General features: G+C 46.1%; 5 protein-coding genes across 5 annotated transcripts; 3 read left to right on the top strand and 2 right to left on the bottom strand.

Moving 5' to 3' along the window:
• Positions 1-52: 52 nt before the first annotated feature.
• Positions 53-1621, top strand: LOC128299652 (GPN-loop GTPase 2). Its single transcript, XM_053035668.1, has one exon. The coding sequence runs from the start codon at positions 108-110 to the stop codon at positions 1017-1019; it is 912 nt and encodes a 303-aa protein (XP_052891628.1). The 5' UTR covers positions 53-107; the 3' UTR covers positions 1020-1621.
• On the bottom strand, positions 1075-2801 carry LOC128299651 (serine protease inhibitor 77Ba). Its single transcript, XM_053035667.1, has 5 exons — positions 2646-2801; positions 2274-2473; positions 1911-2190; positions 1471-1833; positions 1075-1398 (listed from the first exon to the last, which is right to left on the bottom strand). The coding sequence occupies exons 1-5, from the start codon at positions 2799-2801 to the stop codon at positions 1126-1128; spliced, it is 1272 nt and encodes a 423-aa protein (XP_052891627.1). The 3' UTR covers positions 1075-1125.
• Positions 2802-4959: 2158 nt separating this feature from the next.
• On the top strand, positions 4960-5920 carry LOC128299653 (elongation of very long chain fatty acids protein 7-like). Its single transcript, XM_053035669.1, has 2 exons — positions 4960-5291; positions 5363-5920. The coding sequence occupies exons 1-2, from the start codon at positions 5037-5039 to the stop codon at positions 5909-5911; spliced, it is 804 nt and encodes a 267-aa protein (XP_052891629.1). The 5' UTR covers positions 4960-5036; the 3' UTR covers positions 5912-5920.
• A 1597-nt stretch (positions 5921-7517) lies between these two features.
• On the top strand, positions 7518-8529 carry LOC128299654 (elongation of very long chain fatty acids protein AAEL008004-like). Its single transcript, XM_053035671.1, has 3 exons — positions 7518-7575; positions 7638-7828; positions 7896-8529. Exons 1-3 carry the CDS (start codon positions 7518-7520, stop codon positions 8454-8456), a joined length of 810 nt encoding a protein of 269 aa, XP_052891631.1. The 3' UTR covers positions 8457-8529.
• Positions 8530-8672: 143 nt separating this feature from the next.
• On the bottom strand, positions 8673-18646 carry LOC128299649 (small G protein signaling modulator 2-like). The gene is made up of 13 exons (XM_053035666.1): positions 18601-18646; positions 15437-15657; positions 14169-14341; positions 13872-14091; positions 13580-13801; positions 13190-13499; positions 12950-13129; positions 12737-12876; positions 11500-12672; positions 11300-11424; positions 11049-11228; positions 10710-10987; positions 8673-10642 (listed from the first exon to the last, which is right to left on the bottom strand). Exons 1-13 carry the CDS (start codon positions 18644-18646, stop codon positions 10554-10556), a joined length of 3357 nt encoding a protein of 1118 aa, XP_052891626.1. The 3' UTR covers positions 8673-10553.
• Positions 18647-19140: the final 494 nt, after the last annotated feature.

The raw sequence follows: 19140 nt of genomic DNA, 5'->3' as shown, positions 1-19140 counted from the left end.
CAGCGCTTGCCGCGAAGCGAAACGTCAACGTTGCTGCCAGTCACAACAAAGTCGCGATTGTAAACAAACGGTGTGCGGTACGATTTTCCCACAAACGAGCAGAAATAATGCAAACCAGCATGGCAAAGCTTCGAACCCAAACGCCACTCTATGGACAGCTCGTTATAGGACCGCCCGGTGCCGGTAAAACTAGCTACTGCCATAAAATGCAAACATTTCTTGAAAAAATTGGACGTAAAGCAATGGTCGTGAATCTGGACCCTGCCAACGACAACATGCAGTACACCAGTGCCGTCGACATAATGCAGCTGATCACGGTGCAGGACGCGATGGAACAGTTTGGGCTTGGGCCAAATGGAGCGCTCATCTATTGCGTGGAGTTCCTGGAGACAAACTTTCAATGGTTATTGGATCAACTGAAAAGTCTCGATAGCAATTACTTCATCTTCGACTGTCCGGGTCAGGTGGAACTTTTCACCCACAACAATGCGTTGAAGAATATTTTCGCCAAGCTAGAACAACTAGGATACCATCTCTGCACGGTGCATTTGGTGGAGTCACATTACTGCACCGAACCGTACAAATTCATTTCGTGCCTATTGCTTTCCCTGCACACGATGCTACAAATGGGATTACCGCATGTGAATGTGCTCAGCAAAGCGGATCAACTAAAGGAACAAGATTCGAAGCTTCCGTTCAATGTGGAATACTACACAGAAGTGCTGGATCTTAGCTACCTGCTAGAGTGTATGGACACGAGCCAGATGGGGAAAAAATTCAAACAGCTAAACGAGGCAATCGTGTCCATGGTGGAAGATTACAGTTTGGTGTCGTTCCTGTTGCTCGATTCGAAGCGCGAGCAGAGCCTGCTGAGACTTAAGAATGCTATCGATAAGGCGAATGGATATGTGTACGGTGCTGGCGAGGAGAAAAACGTCAACACACTGCTGGCGTGTGCCGTTGGTGCTGAGACGGAGTCGGATCGAATGGAGCGAGACATCGATCCGTACCTAAGCTAATACAGGCGATCCGTCGATATTAAAAACAAATACTCTTCCATTTATTTGTTCGTTCTCCTGCTTCCGAAAGCAGTCAATCTGCAGTAGAATGATCGTGTAGGGAGATTTAGACCAAATTAGGCCGCTTGACTTGTCCGGCAAACAGGATCGTCCGTTGCTGTCTATTAACGATCATAAAACCAAACGGTCGGTTAGCCAAAAAGCGTGGCGGTGTTGCCTTATTGGCAAAGACACCGGTCGTTACGGCGGCCGTCATTGTGCCCTCCTCGTTGACAACTATTTTGGTTTGCTGTATAACGCTGCTAATGTAAATGGCGTTCAGTTCGGAGATTTTACCAAAGTTGGCCGCCCCAGAATCGAATGCTTCTTTGATACCCATCTGAAAAAATAGCAGAGATATTAGAAAGAAAAAAACTTGAAATCCTTCACAGAGCCTCAATCCGTCACACACCTGATTCAAGATGGGTATCAAATTATAGTCTGAGTTAAACTCGAATCTTGGCAAATGCACCTCCACCTCGTCGTCATCAAAATCTACCAAGCTACGGTCGAGCTCTTCAAAAACACGATCAACGCCATATTCAGTCAACTTGCGGACAACTTCAACTAGTGGAACACCTTTCCGTGGCATTATCAGCAGCATGCTAAGATGCCGATTGGCCCCATAAGGAAGTTCAAGAATTTGTGCATCTAATTCCTTGTAGCCGGCAAACGGGAAAATACCTCTCTGGAACATCATCTCTACCATACCGATAGGTTGATCGTTTTCATCGTAGAACGGTACGTTCGTGGTGAAAGATCGGTTGAATGGAATCTGGAAGAGCAACATGTATATCGGTAAGTACGCCTCACACACTTATTATTTGCATGAATTTAAGTTTAAGCACTAACCGTCCATTGTCCTTGGAAGAACAGTACCGAAAGCATGATCAATCGCGCCTCCTCCAGATCGCTCATTTCGATTGCCTTCGGTATCTGCCCTTTGGTTGCGTCGGAAACGAGTTGGTTAACCCGATCATACGTTTGCTTGCGATTGGCGAAATCCATCGGCTGCAGTACGCTTGGGTTGTAGAAATTGTCCAAATTCGTTTCGAAATCTTTCGACACGGGACGATTTTCGTCGGTGATGACGTACTGTGCCGCTGCCAGCTGTACATCTCGATCAAGGAGACTATGGATATCCGGAAGTTGTTTAGTTGTTCAGTAATTGTTTTTGCAGCCCTCTCTCTCTATGATTTTCCTCCCAAAACTCACCTTAAGCTTTGCACGAATGGTTTGTAAAAGTTTCGTATCTGTTCCTGCTGCTGGAGATCCAGTGCGGCGAGCAGCTCATCCAGTGTCAGCCCAGAGGCGCCTTCCGTTATCAAGGTCAACAGATTCCAGACCGAAAACGGCGATACGATGATGTTGACCGTAGTCACGTTGGGATTATGATCGACCAGCTCGGTGATGTACTAACGCGATCCGATCGTAGCCGGAACGAATTAAACGAAAGAAAGAAAAAAACACACAGAACCCAGCCAAACATGAAACACAAGCCTCGCACAAGGTCACTTGCAGTGAGATGCTTTCGGGGAGATATCACGAAGATGCAAGTTTTGCGAAATCGTCGCGGGTTGCTCTTACCTGGTAAAACTGTAAGCCAAATTTTTGTGAACTTCGCTGCAACCGGTCCACACCCGTATCCGGTCCCAACGTGGCAAATGAAAAGGTTTCATTTTGACTTGTCGCTAATGTTATCAGCAAACAACACACCAGACATTCGAGCACAAACCGTCCCATGATGTGTCTGCAGCAGAATAACAGCGACTCGCGGGCCAGCCAGCAGTAGCAGCAGCAGCAGCGGGCACCACATCAACGTGTGTAGGCACGGATGAATAAATACAAAAACCGGTATTTTGATTCCGGTTTCACGCTGGTCTCAGCGTAGCATTCTTCGCCGTATACGCATTGCCGGCATTAGCCTTCTATTATCTAATGTTATTTTGGTGACTTTTTGGCCGAACTATCGTACGCACACCACCGCACCAGGCTACGGTTTTACCTTGGCGTCGGTCATTTTTGTGCATGCGTTCATTCGTGCGATCGTTGAACATGGTGGCTGTGGATGGATTTTTTTGTACCGATCGATGTACATGCGTTTTGGAGCGCAGCACATTGACAAGATTCCTGGAGTGGAATGGTATCTGGGTTGGGATGCTCTTCCGCACACGTAGCGCGCAAGGTCATGACCTACTTCATTACAGACGCACGCATATCGTACACACGCATGGACATGCAAGTGCATCGGTGTGCAATGAGGTGCCAGGTATGGTTAATTGGGGAGGCTTGTGAATGTCCGTAATTATTGGGTCTGGTAGATGAAACTCTCAACAAGCTAGTTCAGTGGCTTTATCTAAATGCACTCGGCACACTTTGCCTGGGAGAGTCACCGTGGATATCTTTTGGCGTTGAATGGGGAAAACTTTCTTCTGGCAGTATTTGCCTCGTACTACGACCCGTAAATGGACTACCGTCAGGTGTTGCGGTCAGAATAGGATGGTTGGTTGGATGGTACTAATAATAGAGGTCTCGTTGTTGCCAGATGATCGACAGTCATTGCGAGAAGTTAGTGAGCGAAACGGTTACTGTTAATGAACAAATGGAAACGCTTCACAATACAGATTATGTTGTCAGGAATAAACGAATAGAAGTTATACTTGCTTATGTAAAGTATTGTACAGGGATGCTTATTGATGATATTTAGCACCCCTAAGCATTAGACTATAAAGCATTGATCCCATGGATTTTGGAGGGCCTTATGCACAATCTCTCTCAAAGTCCAATGAAGTCTTCATGCACTACCCAACAAGATCTCCTAGCTTGAGCCTCTGGTCGCTGGATTGTTTAAGATAAGTGTTGTGCTTAATGAATCTTTTGCGAAGAATCATTCATATGAATCGACTCATCGGAATCGACGACATGATTCATGATTCCTAAGTCGGAGCCGGATCAAGCCCTGTGCAGACCCTTAGTAAATGGGGCGAAATGGTAATTTGGCAATCAATGACCGAGGGGAAGAGGGACAACTTCCTTGGAGGTCATGAATCATATTCCGATTCATTCAGATTCATGAATCCCAATCAGATTGACCCACCACTAATTAAGATCGATAACGCTGGCAGAAGTGCGCAGAAGACTACCGCAATTGTCAGCTGATATAACGCTTTCCCGATGTGTCCAATACCTTGAGGTATCTCGATTTGGAAGAACTTTGCATAGACAAACAGTATTTAGCTGAGTGTTCATGCCTTTCTCTTAAACAACTCACAGCTCATACGTTACAAGGTGGCCAACAATGTCTAGAACGGGCTACCCCCGGATGGGGAAATTCGTTCCAAATCCAGGTGCGAAATGTTCTAGATAGTGCGCCTTCAGTTGCAACATGTACGAAAGTGATGAACTAGAAACAGTCGCGTCATCCAATTCGAATTTGCGCCATTTTCTAAACGCCTAGCATGTAAAGTAAGCGTCGCAATCGTTACCCACTGCTGGTCGGGACGTACTTCGTCTAGATTGGGGTTTGTGCCCCAAACAGTGACACCGTTACACACATTAGATTCTTCACGCCCAATGCAGTGTCCAGGGTACGTAGCGTCACCCAGGGGGTTGGTCATCCCTGAGGGAAACCCTCTCTCGCTCGATAATCGGCAGAGCTTCGGGTTGCTCGCGCGCTCCAGAAAGCGAGCAATTTCTAAGCTGCCCATTCTTAAGAGGACCCACCCCGGCCAAGGTTCCCGGGTGCGTGTGCATGGGATATGCATTGCAAATTTAAAGCATTTAAAAGTCGCTTTACCTACCCATCGGCGACTCAGTCGAACGGTGTCGAGTGGACGTGCCACGTGGCGCAGTGCATAAGGAGGTTCCCGCGTATCGAAGTGACCGTGGCGTCATCGGGCCGTTTCGTGAAGTGTTCTGTGCGTGGTTTTAGTAACTGCTGACATTGGTAGCTAGTGGAAGTACTCATCCTTCGCAGCCATGACGCTCGTTTTGGAACGGATGTACGATATGTACCGGGAGTACATGGTGGAACGGCGGGATATGCGCAGCGTGAATCTGCCGCTGGTCGGTAGTCCGTGGCCGCTGATGCTGCTGCTCGGGACCTACCTGTATGTGGTGCTGCACGCTGGACCACGGTTTATGGCCCAGAGAAAGGCGTTCGATCTGCGGAAGATCATCCGTGTGTACAACGTAGTGCAAGTGCTGATTAACAGTGTCATCTTCCTGTGGATTGTAAGCAAGACAGGGCGGCGTGTTGTCCGAGTACGATGTCCAATGTCCTTTCTCCGTTCGGCTCGTTGCAGGTCATTAAGATATTTATCGTGTACCGGGACTACAACTTCGCCTGCCAGGTATGCAACTACACCAGTGACTATCGCGGGCTCGAGGAGATGTATCTCAGCTACAGCTACTTCCTGCTGAAGGTGCTCGACCTCTCCGATACCGTGTTCTTCGTGCTGCGCAAGAAGCAATCCCACGTGTCCTTTCTGCACGTGTACCACCACACGGTCATGGTTGTGGGGTCGTACCTCGGCATGCTGTACGTACCCGGCGGGCACGCGATCATGCTCGGCATCTGGAACACGCTCGTGCACGCCGTCATGTACCTGTACTACTTCCTGTCATCGTACGGCTCAAAGTATAGTGCCCGCTGGAAGCAGAACCTAACCCGTATGCAACTGCTCCAGTTCATTCACCTCGCGTTCCACTTCGGCATACCGTTGTTCTTTAATCGCGACTGCAAGTTTCCGCGCTTCTGGATGGGCGTCGGCTTCCTGCAGGCGCTCTTCATCCTCGCCCTCTTTATGGACTTTTACATTAAGTCGTACATCATGAAAAGGAAAAAGCAGTAACAGTCCATTGACACCAATGCCCCTTCGTGGGGAAGGGGGGGGGGGGGAGGGGGGGAAGAGGGCGGTGGAAAAAGGGAAGGAGTGGCAAAAAGGGCCATCGATCGGAGACGAAGTTTCGTTCCGATCGGAAGTTAGAAGCAGCGAAGCAGAACGCAAATCACAAGGTACAAATTTATGAAGCGGTGAATGTGTGTACAGCCAAATGTAAGTGAGAGCTCGATAAGCAAAAATCGACAAAATAAAACGAATGAAGTAAGGAAATAAAAAATCAAACAAACCCTAGCGTACCGTTTCAATGTCGGCAACAGCAGCAACGCGTCGTTGCTAATTACAATTTCCAATCGTACCACCGAACCAATCCGAACGATGAGAGCTGCAGAAGGGGTAGGAATGAGGGAAACAAGTCCATCGTGTTGGTCAGCGGTTAGCTACCCGAATCAACGGGTGTATTGGACGACAATTAATTGCACTGATTATTCCATTACCATTGCCCAACCGCGTTAGAACGGTTAGTAGACACCGGTAATTTCCCACACACCCGAAAATGCCGATGTCACTCTCTGACGACAAATGTTGTTCCCGCATGGTCACTTCCTAGCTTGGGTATGAGCCAGCGAATATGCATGGTATCGTAACCTTCACCTCTTTCGTGTTATGCCAGAGTTTTGTTCTGTGTGCTGTTCAACTTCAAGCTGAGTTACACTGCTTTAAGCTGAGATTAAGGCTAAGTGCGACCTAGTCGCGGTTTTATCAGTCAATTTGAACAATAATGTATGAAGTCCTAATTCCTTAACTCGTGCTTGAATGGAGTTCTGTAACGTAATAATGCACTAGTAATAACGGCTATTGTTAAAACGACAGACACAGACACTACGAGATGTATCCTGTCCTAAAACGCACTAAAAAGCACACACGACATTTAACACGTCTACTTAATTTTTTGTTTGTTTGTTATAATTTACGCTCTATTCACTTTACGATAAATCGTAAAAGTAATTGCTTTAAGCATTAAATGTTGTTCTCTTCACCACTTCATTCGAACACCTTCCTGATTTTTTTGTACAAACTGGCATCCCGTGCCTTCTTTTTCCAAAGTTCCCCGAAGGCTTGAGATGCTTTGGGTTTTGTATATCGAGCACCGTCACAGCAGCGTTCCAGAAGTTTAAATACTTTTTGGGCCAAGGTTGTGAAGCACTGAATAGCACAATCAATTATAGAACTGTTCCACCTGACATGGAGTAAAGTAGTTTTGGTCGGTTCATTGTCGTACCGTGTTCTCGTGTGTGGAAGACGAAAGCTTATTCCCAACCTTGGAGGCGTGTGCGAAAACAAATTAATCCAACCAGCACGAGGTGAGTGCACGATCCTCGCAAAGAACTCGATGCTAACGTCACATAGTGACGGAACTATTTACTAGCCGTATGTTTAATTAATGGTCCGTAAGTGTAGGACCTCCTGCTTTGAAGAGCCATTCCTACTTCAAACTGGCGCCGGTTGTTGGACATCAGTCTTGCTCGAGAGTTGCTCCCGTGCGCAGAGTACACAAACGGTTGGTGTGGTGTAACTGGCTTGAAGTTCTAGCTGCAGAACATACGTTTGCACTAAGATGGCTTTGATCACACGATCGATCCTTAACGGATACAACTATCTAGTTGACAAAACAGGTATTAGACCAACTTCCCAAAGACACCTGGAACTCATGGGGTTTTTCTTCTCACCCCGACAGATGATAGAGTGGTCGATCTACCGTTCCTTCAATCCGTGTGGACGGTGCCATTGTTAACGGGAGCATATCTCTACTTCGTCCTCAACCTCGGCCCAAAACTGATGGCCAATCGGAAGCCGATCGAACTGCGCAGCTTTCTGATCGTGTACAATCTGGTGCAAGTCGCCGCAAATGTGTTCGCTTTCTCGTTGGTGAGATTACACCATCTCAATCTGGTGCATTGGTTCTCGATTGGTGACACGTTTTGAATCTTTGCAGGGAATTGACTTTTTACGAAACTATTCGTACTCCTTCGTCTGTCAGCCACTGCAAACGGAGAAGAACGATCAGTCGATGGTAGAGTTACGACTCGGTTACATCTACTTCCTGCTGAAGATCCTCGATCTGGCCGATACCGTGTTCTTCGTACTGCGGAAAAAGCAATCGCACGTGTCCTTTCTGCACGTGTACCATCACACGATTATGGTGCTGTCGACTTCGTTGGTAATGCGATATCTCGCCGGTGGTCACTGCTTTGTGCTCGGGCTGCTCAACACATTCGTCCACGCTGTGATGTACTTCTACTTCTTCCTCACCATCTACCGGCCGGAAGTGACGCGTGGTGCCACGTGGAAGCGATACGTCACACTGCTGCAAATGGCACAGTTCGCTTACCTGGTGTTTCATTTTTTCCGCCCTATCATACTCGGCCTCGACTGTGGCTATCCGCGAGCGGTGATGTGGTTCGTGGGCATGCAGAACGTCTTCATGCTGCTGATGTTCGGCGATTTCTACCGACGAGCGTACCTCAGAAAACCGGCCAAAGTTCACGAACATTGAGCAGAGCACGTTGGAGGTGTACAGGGTTTTACTCAAATTGTACAGAAAAGACAGGCAAGAATTGTTATATGTAGTAATAATATTACGATATAATACCTTTATTCAATAGTGTGTGTTTCTGTAAACACGGTCTGCTGATAACCACATTGGGTTGTAGTTTCTTTACATAAAATAAAAGAATGTCGCAATCCGCACTCGTCGGATCCTTAATGCGCTCGTATCCTGCCGTAATAGTATTTTTTTTTTGGTTTGTTTTGTATTTCATTCTGCAACAGAATGCACTTATATGAAAACAGTTTCTGTATCAACATTGACTACACAAAAATATTCACACAACACGCTGCTCTGCAGCGGTTGCATCCATCTCATCCACCTCTCAGCCCTGCAGTCCAATTAAACCCCGGCCGGTTGCTACCAGCACTCACGCTGCTGACTGTTGATAATCATTTCGTTCCCTTCGGGACACTATCGAGGATAGCTTCATTCCAGTTTAGTTGGTATGCGATTATATATGGCCTTGATTCGTTTCAGCCTCACTAAGAATACGTTCGTTAGAATGTTGCATCTATTGTATAATTGTAACTCGTTTAGGAGCATGTTTTGTGAGTTTGTGTGTTTTGTTTTGTGGTTAAGACTTTTGTCGACCAAACGCCAACTAATTGCTAGTGTTTTTAGGAGGATACATCATTGTTCTGCTATTTCTGCAATGGAAGCTTCCTGTTCAGTTGATTATTTGATGTTCTTGATCGTGTGTATGTGTGTGTGTTTGTGGTGTAAAACAATAGAACAACAAGAATATGAATAGTCCAACAGAACTCATAGCATTTCAAGCAAGTTTTGTACGTGATTGATTAACTGCACCCTATTTGACATTGAGTTTCACGCGGGTGGTAAACAAATGCTAAACAATTTGGTAAATATAATTGATTGATACCATTACTAACAGTTCCACTTACAACTCTAAAACTGTGTAATTTGTTTCGTCTTCGTCTTCTCTCTTCGTTTTTGTCTGCCTTTTAGTACGATTCATCATAAGATTCAATTGCATTGGATATTGTAGTTGTTTTGTTTTGTTTTGTTTTGTTTGTATGTTTCATTTACCAGTTTCATTTTGCAGTTTATTTAATTTGTATCATGTTTTTCAAATGGTTTTGCTTTCTTTTTTACTAGTTAGACATCGACACTAATCGGAAATGAAAAAAACACTACGTTGTGTGGGAAGGGAGGGTTATTTTGTGATTGTTTAACAACAACCCAAAAAAATTTATACATTTTGTTGGGTGTTTCACGTTTGTGGTGCATCAGAAAGTTGTGTTCATGTGCTTGCAGAAAATCAAACGGAATTTTGAATTTCTGTTTTTCTTCGCATGGTGGAGAAATGTTAGATGGTGGGATATTACTACGGGTTTTCAATTCTACATCGCTGATGCGATACCGGCACCTACCAGATGTGCCTATTATATGTGTATATGCGTTTGTACTGACAAACGAGGCAATAGTCTCACACTTTCACTCTAGTACACGGTGCAGCACAGTTAGGTAAGAAACGGAAACAACAGCGACAACAACGATAACGTAAAGCAAACCCAACGGAAAGACACATGTACGTACGTAACCGACACAGACAGGATACATGGTGTACCGGATGGCACTAGGAGGCGTTCCATTAGGTTAGGAAACCGTCGGATGCAGGTCCGTACTTTAAACGTAGCTACACCTCGAAAGTACTCGAACAAACTGTCCCCTTAAAAGATAACAGTGACAAGACAGACAGATAGACCACCGAAACATCTTGAGAGCCATTTGCCATCCACGGTTAGGTAGTTGTAAGATGGGGAATGTAATGTTGGTAAAGTAGTTGTCTAGCATGTCTAGCTGCCGCCCTGATAGAAATCGGTTTCGTACGATAAATACTTCGCCATTTTCTAACTCCCTTTCCCAAACTCTTTGTTGTACAATGTACGTGGTTTTTGCGTTTGTATACTGAATGCGTTTTTACTTTGCGTGTGCGAATGACGTGTTTTAACCGTTTATACCACACTGGTAGGTCAGTTCCAATTGTCTAGTGCTCACGTTCCGTATTTGTGATGCTGATTCTTACTTATTTTCAATAATAGTTTGCAGCTGTAGCACTAAACTGCGGGCCAGCTTCAGAACGGATGGTGTGTTGTGTCTTTCAGCCATTTCTGGAAGAAGCAAAACAACCCGATTAGTAATTGGAATGGAAGCTGGCACCAGATGTCTGGCACATACCGTTGAAAAATTTAATAATATCCGTAAAATCCATACTGTTGGACAGGATGATGTCGCGATAGGTTTCTAACAGGGCCAGCGCTAGAAACAGCACAAAGTGAGCTGACGCAACGTGCTTCGCCGCCCAGATCACCTCCCATACGGAGAAGATGTCGGCGTAGATGAGCTCTCGCTTGAAGTCGAGCAAGAACCAGCGGTAGCAAAAGTAGAAGTGGGTATAGTCACCGTGCGCATGCATCAGATCGTACATCTCGGAGTCTAAGATTTGTATCAATGATCTGCAACGAAGAGAACGGTGTGAGCAGAGTTCGGGAGGGACGAGGTATGCGATCAACTCACCTCATGTTAGCAAAGTGCATGTCCATGGCACCACCGTTCGGGAAGTTTTCGATCATGCGCTCCATAAACCGACAGAAGCATCCATAGCTGAGGGATTCGTCGTCGAAGATGACGAGCAGGGGCGCAACGAGATCACACATGCCCTGCATGTATCCCACATCCAGGTGCTCCCATACGTACCTGAAGGAAGCAAGAAGCGAGATCACACTTTACACTGTCTAACAAAGATGGCCGACGTCGGAATTACTCACGTGCAGATAACGTTACGCAGCTTGTCCAGATTTTCATTCGCAAAGTACCAATAGTTACGATCACACCGTTGAACATCCTTCTCGATGCGGTGGAGATTCAAACCGAACGACTCCAGCAGTTCGCTCTGTAATCAAAAGGGTCAAGCATACTATCCTATATATCTGAGCCCTATATAACCTATATTGAGGGGAACACATACACTATAGATGCCTCCGTTTGAGCTGGCCGGAGACACGCAGGCGGATTTGGGTTCTTGCAACGAATCCAGCGCCGGCTGATGATTGCTTCCCTCTTCCGGCAGTGTCGTTAGTGTGTTGTTGTTATTTAGCTCTCTAACCTCAGTCGGCAGCAGAGTGACGTCGATGGACGCATCGGTAACGATGACCGCACGAGGCTGCTCGAGGGACTTGGGCGAATCGGGTTCCTCTTCGTCTTCTTCCGCCTCGATCGCACCGTCGGAGGTGACCACTTCCTCATCTTCGTCCTCTTGCATACGCTCCACTTCCCCGGCAAGAGACTTTGCGCCTTCGCCCATCGGGGAGATGATGTCCGCTACATCGATGAAATCATTACCGACCGTAGCGTAGGATGAATCGGAAGGTGAGCTCTTGTTGCTGTCAAAGTCTTGTTCTTGATTCTGCTCGGAATGGTCCCGATTGGCGTCTTCGTCCCCATTCTCCCCGGTGTCCATGGTAGCGTCCTGCGCGACCACCGGCAGGGTGATGTTGTCCTTGGTAAGCTTTGGCTTTGCGTCCGATTTCTCTTCCCCTTCGACTTCCGGTTCCGACATGTCGGAGAACCCGTTTTCCTCAAACACCTCGTTCTCCATCTCTTCTTCCTCTTCCTCGCCGTCGGCATCCTGGTCGATGGTTTTGCTTTTGTTTTCAATGCTACCGCTTCCCGAGCTCAGCTTTGCAACCGCGACGGCCGTCTTTTCTTTGTCCCGTTGGCGTACGATCGCCTCCACTGCCAACCATTCGCTCATGGTCGTTTCGTAGTAGTGCTTCGCCGTTTCGTCCAATTCTGCCCGCTCGACCGGCGTGCTGCCGAAGGTGTAATGGCCGAGCAGATACGGCCACACTTCCTTCCGAATGTCATGCTCAACGCCACCGTAGTACACTAACCGGTAGACCTCCTGATCGTCCGCCACGACGCCGTTGCCATCATGCAAGCTTTCCCAGCGGGACCGTGTAAGACCCTCTTCGGCACCGGCTTCCGGTGTGATGCGACCATTCACCAGGCCTGACAGATGGGTCCGCACAGTGGAGAGATGGCGGCAGTACGCTAGCCAGCCGTAGAATGCGCGAGAAATGATCTGTCGTTTCATCGTGGAGCAGACGAGCGCAATGCTGGTCGATTGGTTCGATTGTGGCTAAAGAGTAAGGACGAAATTGGGATATTGGGATGGAGATGCTATTTGTGTGCGAGTTACTTACATTAGGACTGTCGATGGACATGGCATCGATCGAGAGACTTTTACTGGAACAGTCACTGCTTTCGTTGGTGGAGCAACTGCTCAGTTGGGCTCGATAGCGTGGGCTGGTACGTCCAAGTTCCAGTATCGAATGAGTTGCCACTGACCAAAGAAACCCCAAAAAAGAAAATGTTACAGCATCTTCTACGGGGCCGCTATCGCTTCTGATACTTACAAAACTCATCGGTGTTACCCTTGTTGACCACTCGAAACACATAATCGATAGGCATCTCATCGTTAGTCTCCAGCAAAGATGGCAATGGTCTGCGGCGCGACTTCTGAGGCCACGGAAAGATACGTCCAATGCCTCGCTGTGACCAGAGCGGAGGATCTAGTTGACCATGGGGCAGAAGACCTTAGAGAAATTTGGATTTTGAGTTAACTGGCAGCGGTACTCCAATGTGATCATCATTACCGGTTTCCAGACAGCTCAAAAAGGCGGCCATATGTCCACCCTCGGGGAAGTGTATTGGAGGACGCTGGACGCCATCCTGTCCGACCAGAATGATGGTCCCACCGGTATCGCCACCACGCGCCTGATGGCAGTGCACGTACACGATCTCGTCCACATTCACGTTCAACGCGTATGCCCAGTACGAGCTCTTGTCGATATTCTCCGACTCGGTGTAACCATTCATAAGCTGGTTCGGTGTCCACTTGATCGTGAGCGATTGCACTGTCTGATGCAGACTGAGATACCCTGGCATTGGCTCACTGACGTCTTTCTGCAGTTGGAGTTGTTGGAGATTAAAAAAAATATGAGAATTGTTAATGCGGAGTTGCTTCACGCAAAGGGAGATCGTACCGGGAGGACGAGAACGTTGTTCTTCCCGTACAGTAGTGTGGCTCGCGAGTTTTGATGTAGCGATTCCACGTAGTCTTTCGATGCCGATGCCAAGCTGTTTGACTTGAACGACGCCATACTGCCCTCCTCCGAGCTGGTGTGGAGACTTCGCTTGAAGTTCAACATCGGTCTTCGGTACGCCGGTGGCGTGGGATTACTCGAGCTGATTCTGTGGCGCTGAACCTGCCCAAAACCAAAGTGTACTCTTTAGTCACTATCGGCACACGCGATCCGCTCTACTTCTCTCTCTTACCAATTCGTCCGCTGGAGGATCGGTCCAAAAGTGATCGGCAGTTTTGGCACGGGAGTAATCCAGTGCGCACGGACCCACGAGCAGTGAGCTCAGAATGGAACCGTAGTCTGGATCAGCCACTAGCGAGTCGCGCTCGTAATACCGCGTTGCATTCGTCACAAGATGATCGATGATGCGGGACAGTTTCTTCTCGTACAGTGCCAACCGTATCCAGAGATATCTGCACAAACAGACAAACGATCGTCAAAGGGACTTTTCATGCTTTGGAGTGGGAAAACCCGCGTCCTGATAGCTTACTTTACAACTGGCGGTGACTGTGGTGGTGTCGTTGTCGAAACAGAGTTACTGCTGCTTTTCTTTAGTATCGGTGGTTTGTTGGTACTGTCGCTGCTTGACGAGGACCGTTTGTTTGGATCACTGTTTTCGATATCCTGCACCTTCTTACTGATACAGGCGGCTTCGGGACAATGCTGCGAAGGAAAGAACGATAAAAGATTCCAACGAGACGTAGAGGCGTGTGCGGCTTGTAAGTAATGGTGGTAGACGAAGGTGATCGGTAGCTGTCGGCAAGTAAAAGCTTTGGATTCTACGTTTTGTTGGAAGTTATTTGGTTCTGATGCATTCATTAGTGAGAGTTTCCACTGTCGGAATGAATTCAATGCTGTACAGATACACGGAGGAATTGGGGGCATTACATATTATCGACCAACCTACTCTGAGGTCAAAGGTCACCAACCAACTCAGCCAAATGAAAGGTCGAAAACTGGGTCTATCTTCGGTCATCAGGTACGGAAACAATATGGCGACTCAAGGTTACACGCAATGAACAATTTCGATACGAAGCGACGTGTATCTAATCAACTGTTTTCTTTTCTAGCGATCTACTAACAAACACCGAAACAAAACAAACAGCGCATCAATATTCTAACCAAACCAACGAATTACCTATGGCACGCGGTAGTGTGTTTAAAAGCTTGGAAAATGTTTTATCCCCAAAAATTGCTACATACATGATGATTGATCGAAAATAATAGAGAAGCGTCACGAAACTAGCATTATCTACCGTAGAAAGCCAGCCTTGCTGTTGTAGAACCAAATGCCAAATTAAACGGATAGAACGTAACATAACGCATATACCGAATGGTAATTTTGGGCAACTTTTGCTTACATGATTGTTGATCTTCCTTTTTGGGAATACACCGAGAGGAGGGGGATCGAACGCATCGAATATAGCTCAACATGGACACACACACACTACACTGAAAGTGGGTTGTGTATTTTTGTTGTTAAATGTGAATTACACGGCTTGAGGGCTGAACTGAAAACACGTTGAACGGTCTCTACACGATCAACAAAAAGTAAATATAAAACCATGTACAGAACGGAACGTATAAGACAAACGATCGAAAGCCCTCTACACGCGCTAAATGCATTTAAGGAACCTACGCTTGGGAAGGAAAGCGGGACAAGGAGGTGGGTTTTGTGAGGATCCAGAGGTTTGGATCTAAACCAGGAACGTTCAAGCGTTTTTTATCGAAGGAGGAAGGAAAGTTGTGAATACTCACCTTGGCCACCTTGTGCAGTAGGGCGGTGGTGGACGATGTCTTGAACAGGCCGAGAGCCCGCCTTCGCAGACCCTGGCTCAGGCACGCCTCGACCGCTGCACATAGAGCCGTTACCGAGCAAGACTCTTCGTGTATGTACTTCTTGGTGACGGCTTCCTCCATCACCTGTTTCACCTCTTTCTTCACTGCCGCTATGAGCTTTTCTTTAAAATCGACCGGATCTGGACGGTTGTTTGGGTGGGAAATATCGGCATTAGGACGTTGTGGAACGTGAACCAAAGGAGGGATTGTTTGAGATGTACATTTTAAGATCGGTTTAGTGTTTTTTTTGTTGTGCAACATCGTGTAGAGAGATAACCAATTGGAGGATCAATCGTACATAGGGATAGATATTAGTTTTGGATTATTGGATTATATTTGGATATTATATATTAGTTAAGACATGTAGCAGGAGTTTATCCACAGTCGAAGTACCAAGACGAATAGATCCATACGCAGAGTAGGCAAGCGATCGTGTTGATCGACACGACGAGAGAACGAAAGAACAAGAACAAACATTTACTAAATACACGGAGGTAACAGTTCGAACGGAAAGCGAAAGCAATAAGAACACACTCTGCGACACAGTGATCCGCAAAGCAATTCGGAAGATCGGAGAAACTTTAGCGCATAACGATCGATGCTAGCAGGGATAATTGATTCAAACTATTTACAAATTGATGAAATCAAGATTCAAATTTTGTACTGCAAAATAAGGAAAATAGAATAAAGATATCCATAATCCATGCAAACTAAAAGTGATAGTATAGAATTGAAGGTGATTTAATAGGGTGGATGATAAAAGACTTGTTGTGCATTATTGGCCGCTTACGGAAATACGGGGAAAGCGTGAATAATATTAATTGTGTGTTAGAAAGTATAACCTCGCCAAATTTCCAAAACCATCTTTCTGTCTATTTCATGCATTCCACAGTGAAGAAATTTTGAAAGATGCTTTTAAAGTCCATCGTTTTACAGAGCATTTAAAACCACACAAACCGCAGGTTCATTTTCATTCGGTTTATTTCCTCTTTGTTTGACTACAAGCATAACAGCCATCGGTACGTCTGTTCGCCGTTGACGTCAGCATGTCAGCATAACGAACCGCAAGATAAGGCCATAACTTTTAAAAAGAATTTTTCCCCAAAACGAAATGAAAAAAAAAACAGACAAATCACTTCTTACATCTTTCGTTTGATGTGCTTGAGCCTGAAGCGCTGTACGGTTTGAAGAATTTGTTCCCACCCGGTGAGCTAATAATGCCATCGTGAAGGCGAAACCACGTTGCACCATTGATGGAGGTGCCTGGTGGCTGATGATTAGTCCCGATGGCAGCCGGCAAGCAGATAAATTTACACAAAAGAAGATGCAAAACCGAAGTAGAAAAACTGGCTACATCATGCTTGGGAGTAGGTTTAATAAAATGAGCCTTTAACTTTCTATAATATGTTTATTTGCTGCTCATCATGCCCTAATGTCCTAAACAGTCCTTCTGATGTGTCATGCCCACTGTTCGATATTCCAAACCATCGACCTCGATATTTTCGCTGTCATTTCAGTGACCCGTTTGTGACCGGAACAATACCCCCCAGTGGTTGATTTGATTATCCACAACCTGAAAACCACACATCATCGCCCTACAATATCAACGGATGTTACAATTCACCGTTCACTCACCTCTCTCACGGCTTCACATCTCACCGAGAAGTGAACTCATCTCAGCCGGGAAAGCTTGCTCTCACTTGCTCGTGCTTACTTGGAACCGAAAAAAAAACACAGCAGGCGGTTTACTATACTATCACGCTTTTCTTGTCGTCTTATTTCATCATCCTTCTTTTGTTTTTTCCCTGTTTTTTGTTCCCTGTGATCAGGCCACATTGATTTCATTATTTATCTATCTGCCTTTCTGTCGCCAATCTATCGTCATTTAGCCACTCAGTGCATATTGTTAGCCGATTGTTTACCTTCGAAACCGTATTGTCCTGCTCGTATAAATGTGTGGACCCTTATTACCTTTCTGCTGCCGTTTAGGGGCCCTTCCCTACTAAGGTTTTTTGTGTCATCTACACACACACACGCGCTCTCTCGCTGCTTATCATTTCCTGTGATATATGTCAGCACAAATATGATGTTTACTTACGTACTCGAATGGTAAATAAGTTTCCTTTTAATTAATGCAGTAAAAACACTCCCTCTCACCGCCAGCAAAGCTCGCCACACACGCACGTGTACGCTACAATAACACCAGAGATGGGACGCACCCCCACCCTCACTGTTGGAGGTGGGTCCTTGGGGTGCAAAAATATGGAAACGCAAAAAAAAAACAGCGCATTGTAATAGCGCAAAAGCTCGCGTAATGATGATGGCAAACATCGGGCACACATACACACACACATGGACATGGTGCTGTTGTTTTTATCGCCACCCTCGTAAAATGGCTTCATGCTCGGCAGTTGGAGATGGTCCGGAACAGCTGCAAACAGCTGCTCACTCGACTGGCGACCGCCAGCTAACATCAGAATAAACAACAAAGCTGGCAAAAACGGACAAGTGAGATAATCGCTGCTCCCTGTACTCGTTGTCTTTGCTTGTTTTGTCTGTCCTGTTGTAGTTGTTGTTTTTCTTATTCACATTTGCAACAAAATCAACCGCTTTACTAAATTGCACACTTATACACACACACACACACATACAGGCTCACATTCAACATGTGGGCTGCTGGGAAAAGGATCTCTCCCGCGCCTACTGCGCCACATGTGTTTCAATGCACATGAGTGTTTGTCGTGTATATATTTACATGTGTATATGTGTGCGAGAGTGCGTTCGATAGCGTTTGGGGTGGGAAAGAAAATAGTGTGTGATAAAGCTTTTCCTTTTAATTATTTTTTGTTTTGTGATACTAACTTTCTCTTTTCTACATGCTTTTCTTTGCAGAACATAAAACGGAAACCAAGGAATACAGGAAGAAAATTCACCAAGTCAGGAAAACAACGGGAAAAATAAAACCTTTTTCCGACCAGAGAACTTGAAAGCGCATACACAGATGGCGATAAACGAAACAACAATCGAGTGAAATGGGGATGCATACAATACACACACAAACAGTAATTTAATCTATGCCATACCTGCTTGGAACGACATTTTTCTTGGGGGATTTATTTCGGGAAACATTTTCCGACAGGGTTGTGTGCTGCTCTCTCGCTCTCTCTTCTTTACTCAGTTGCACATCAAGGGAGTCACGATTCCCGTGCCCGTGAACGAGGAATGATACAAGTTAATTGGCCAACGTTGCACACCGTATGGAATGGTCCAAAACGAACAACAGATGTCAGAATGTTACTTGCGAAAATCCGCGGCCGTTTTCATCCTCACTGTCGAATGGCGCTCCACCGTACGCACGACACAACTTTCAATATTGAAATGCCCCAAACAATTCACCATATGATGTGTAGTAGACACTTTTCGCACGCTGAAACGTTAGTGCACGCACTTACGCATGCACATTGCAACGCTCCAAAGGAATATTTACTAATAGCCTTCGCAAAACTGCTGCCCCTTGTGAACTTCACCTTCACCCTGATGATGTTTGTGTGTGCGAGTGCTTGAGAGTTTTTTTTTATTCCCAAAAATCAGAACTCCCACCGGACATTGCTTTTTGCTCTTCC

Source organism: Anopheles moucheti, chromosome 2, assembly GCF_943734755.1.
Source record: "Anopheles moucheti chromosome 2, idAnoMoucSN_F20_07, whole genome shotgun sequence".
Lineage (NCBI taxonomy): Eukaryota > Metazoa > Arthropoda > Insecta > Diptera > Culicidae > Anopheles > Anopheles moucheti.
Note: the sequence above shows the minus strand (reverse complement) of the source record. Positions and strands in the feature narration are given on the sequence as shown.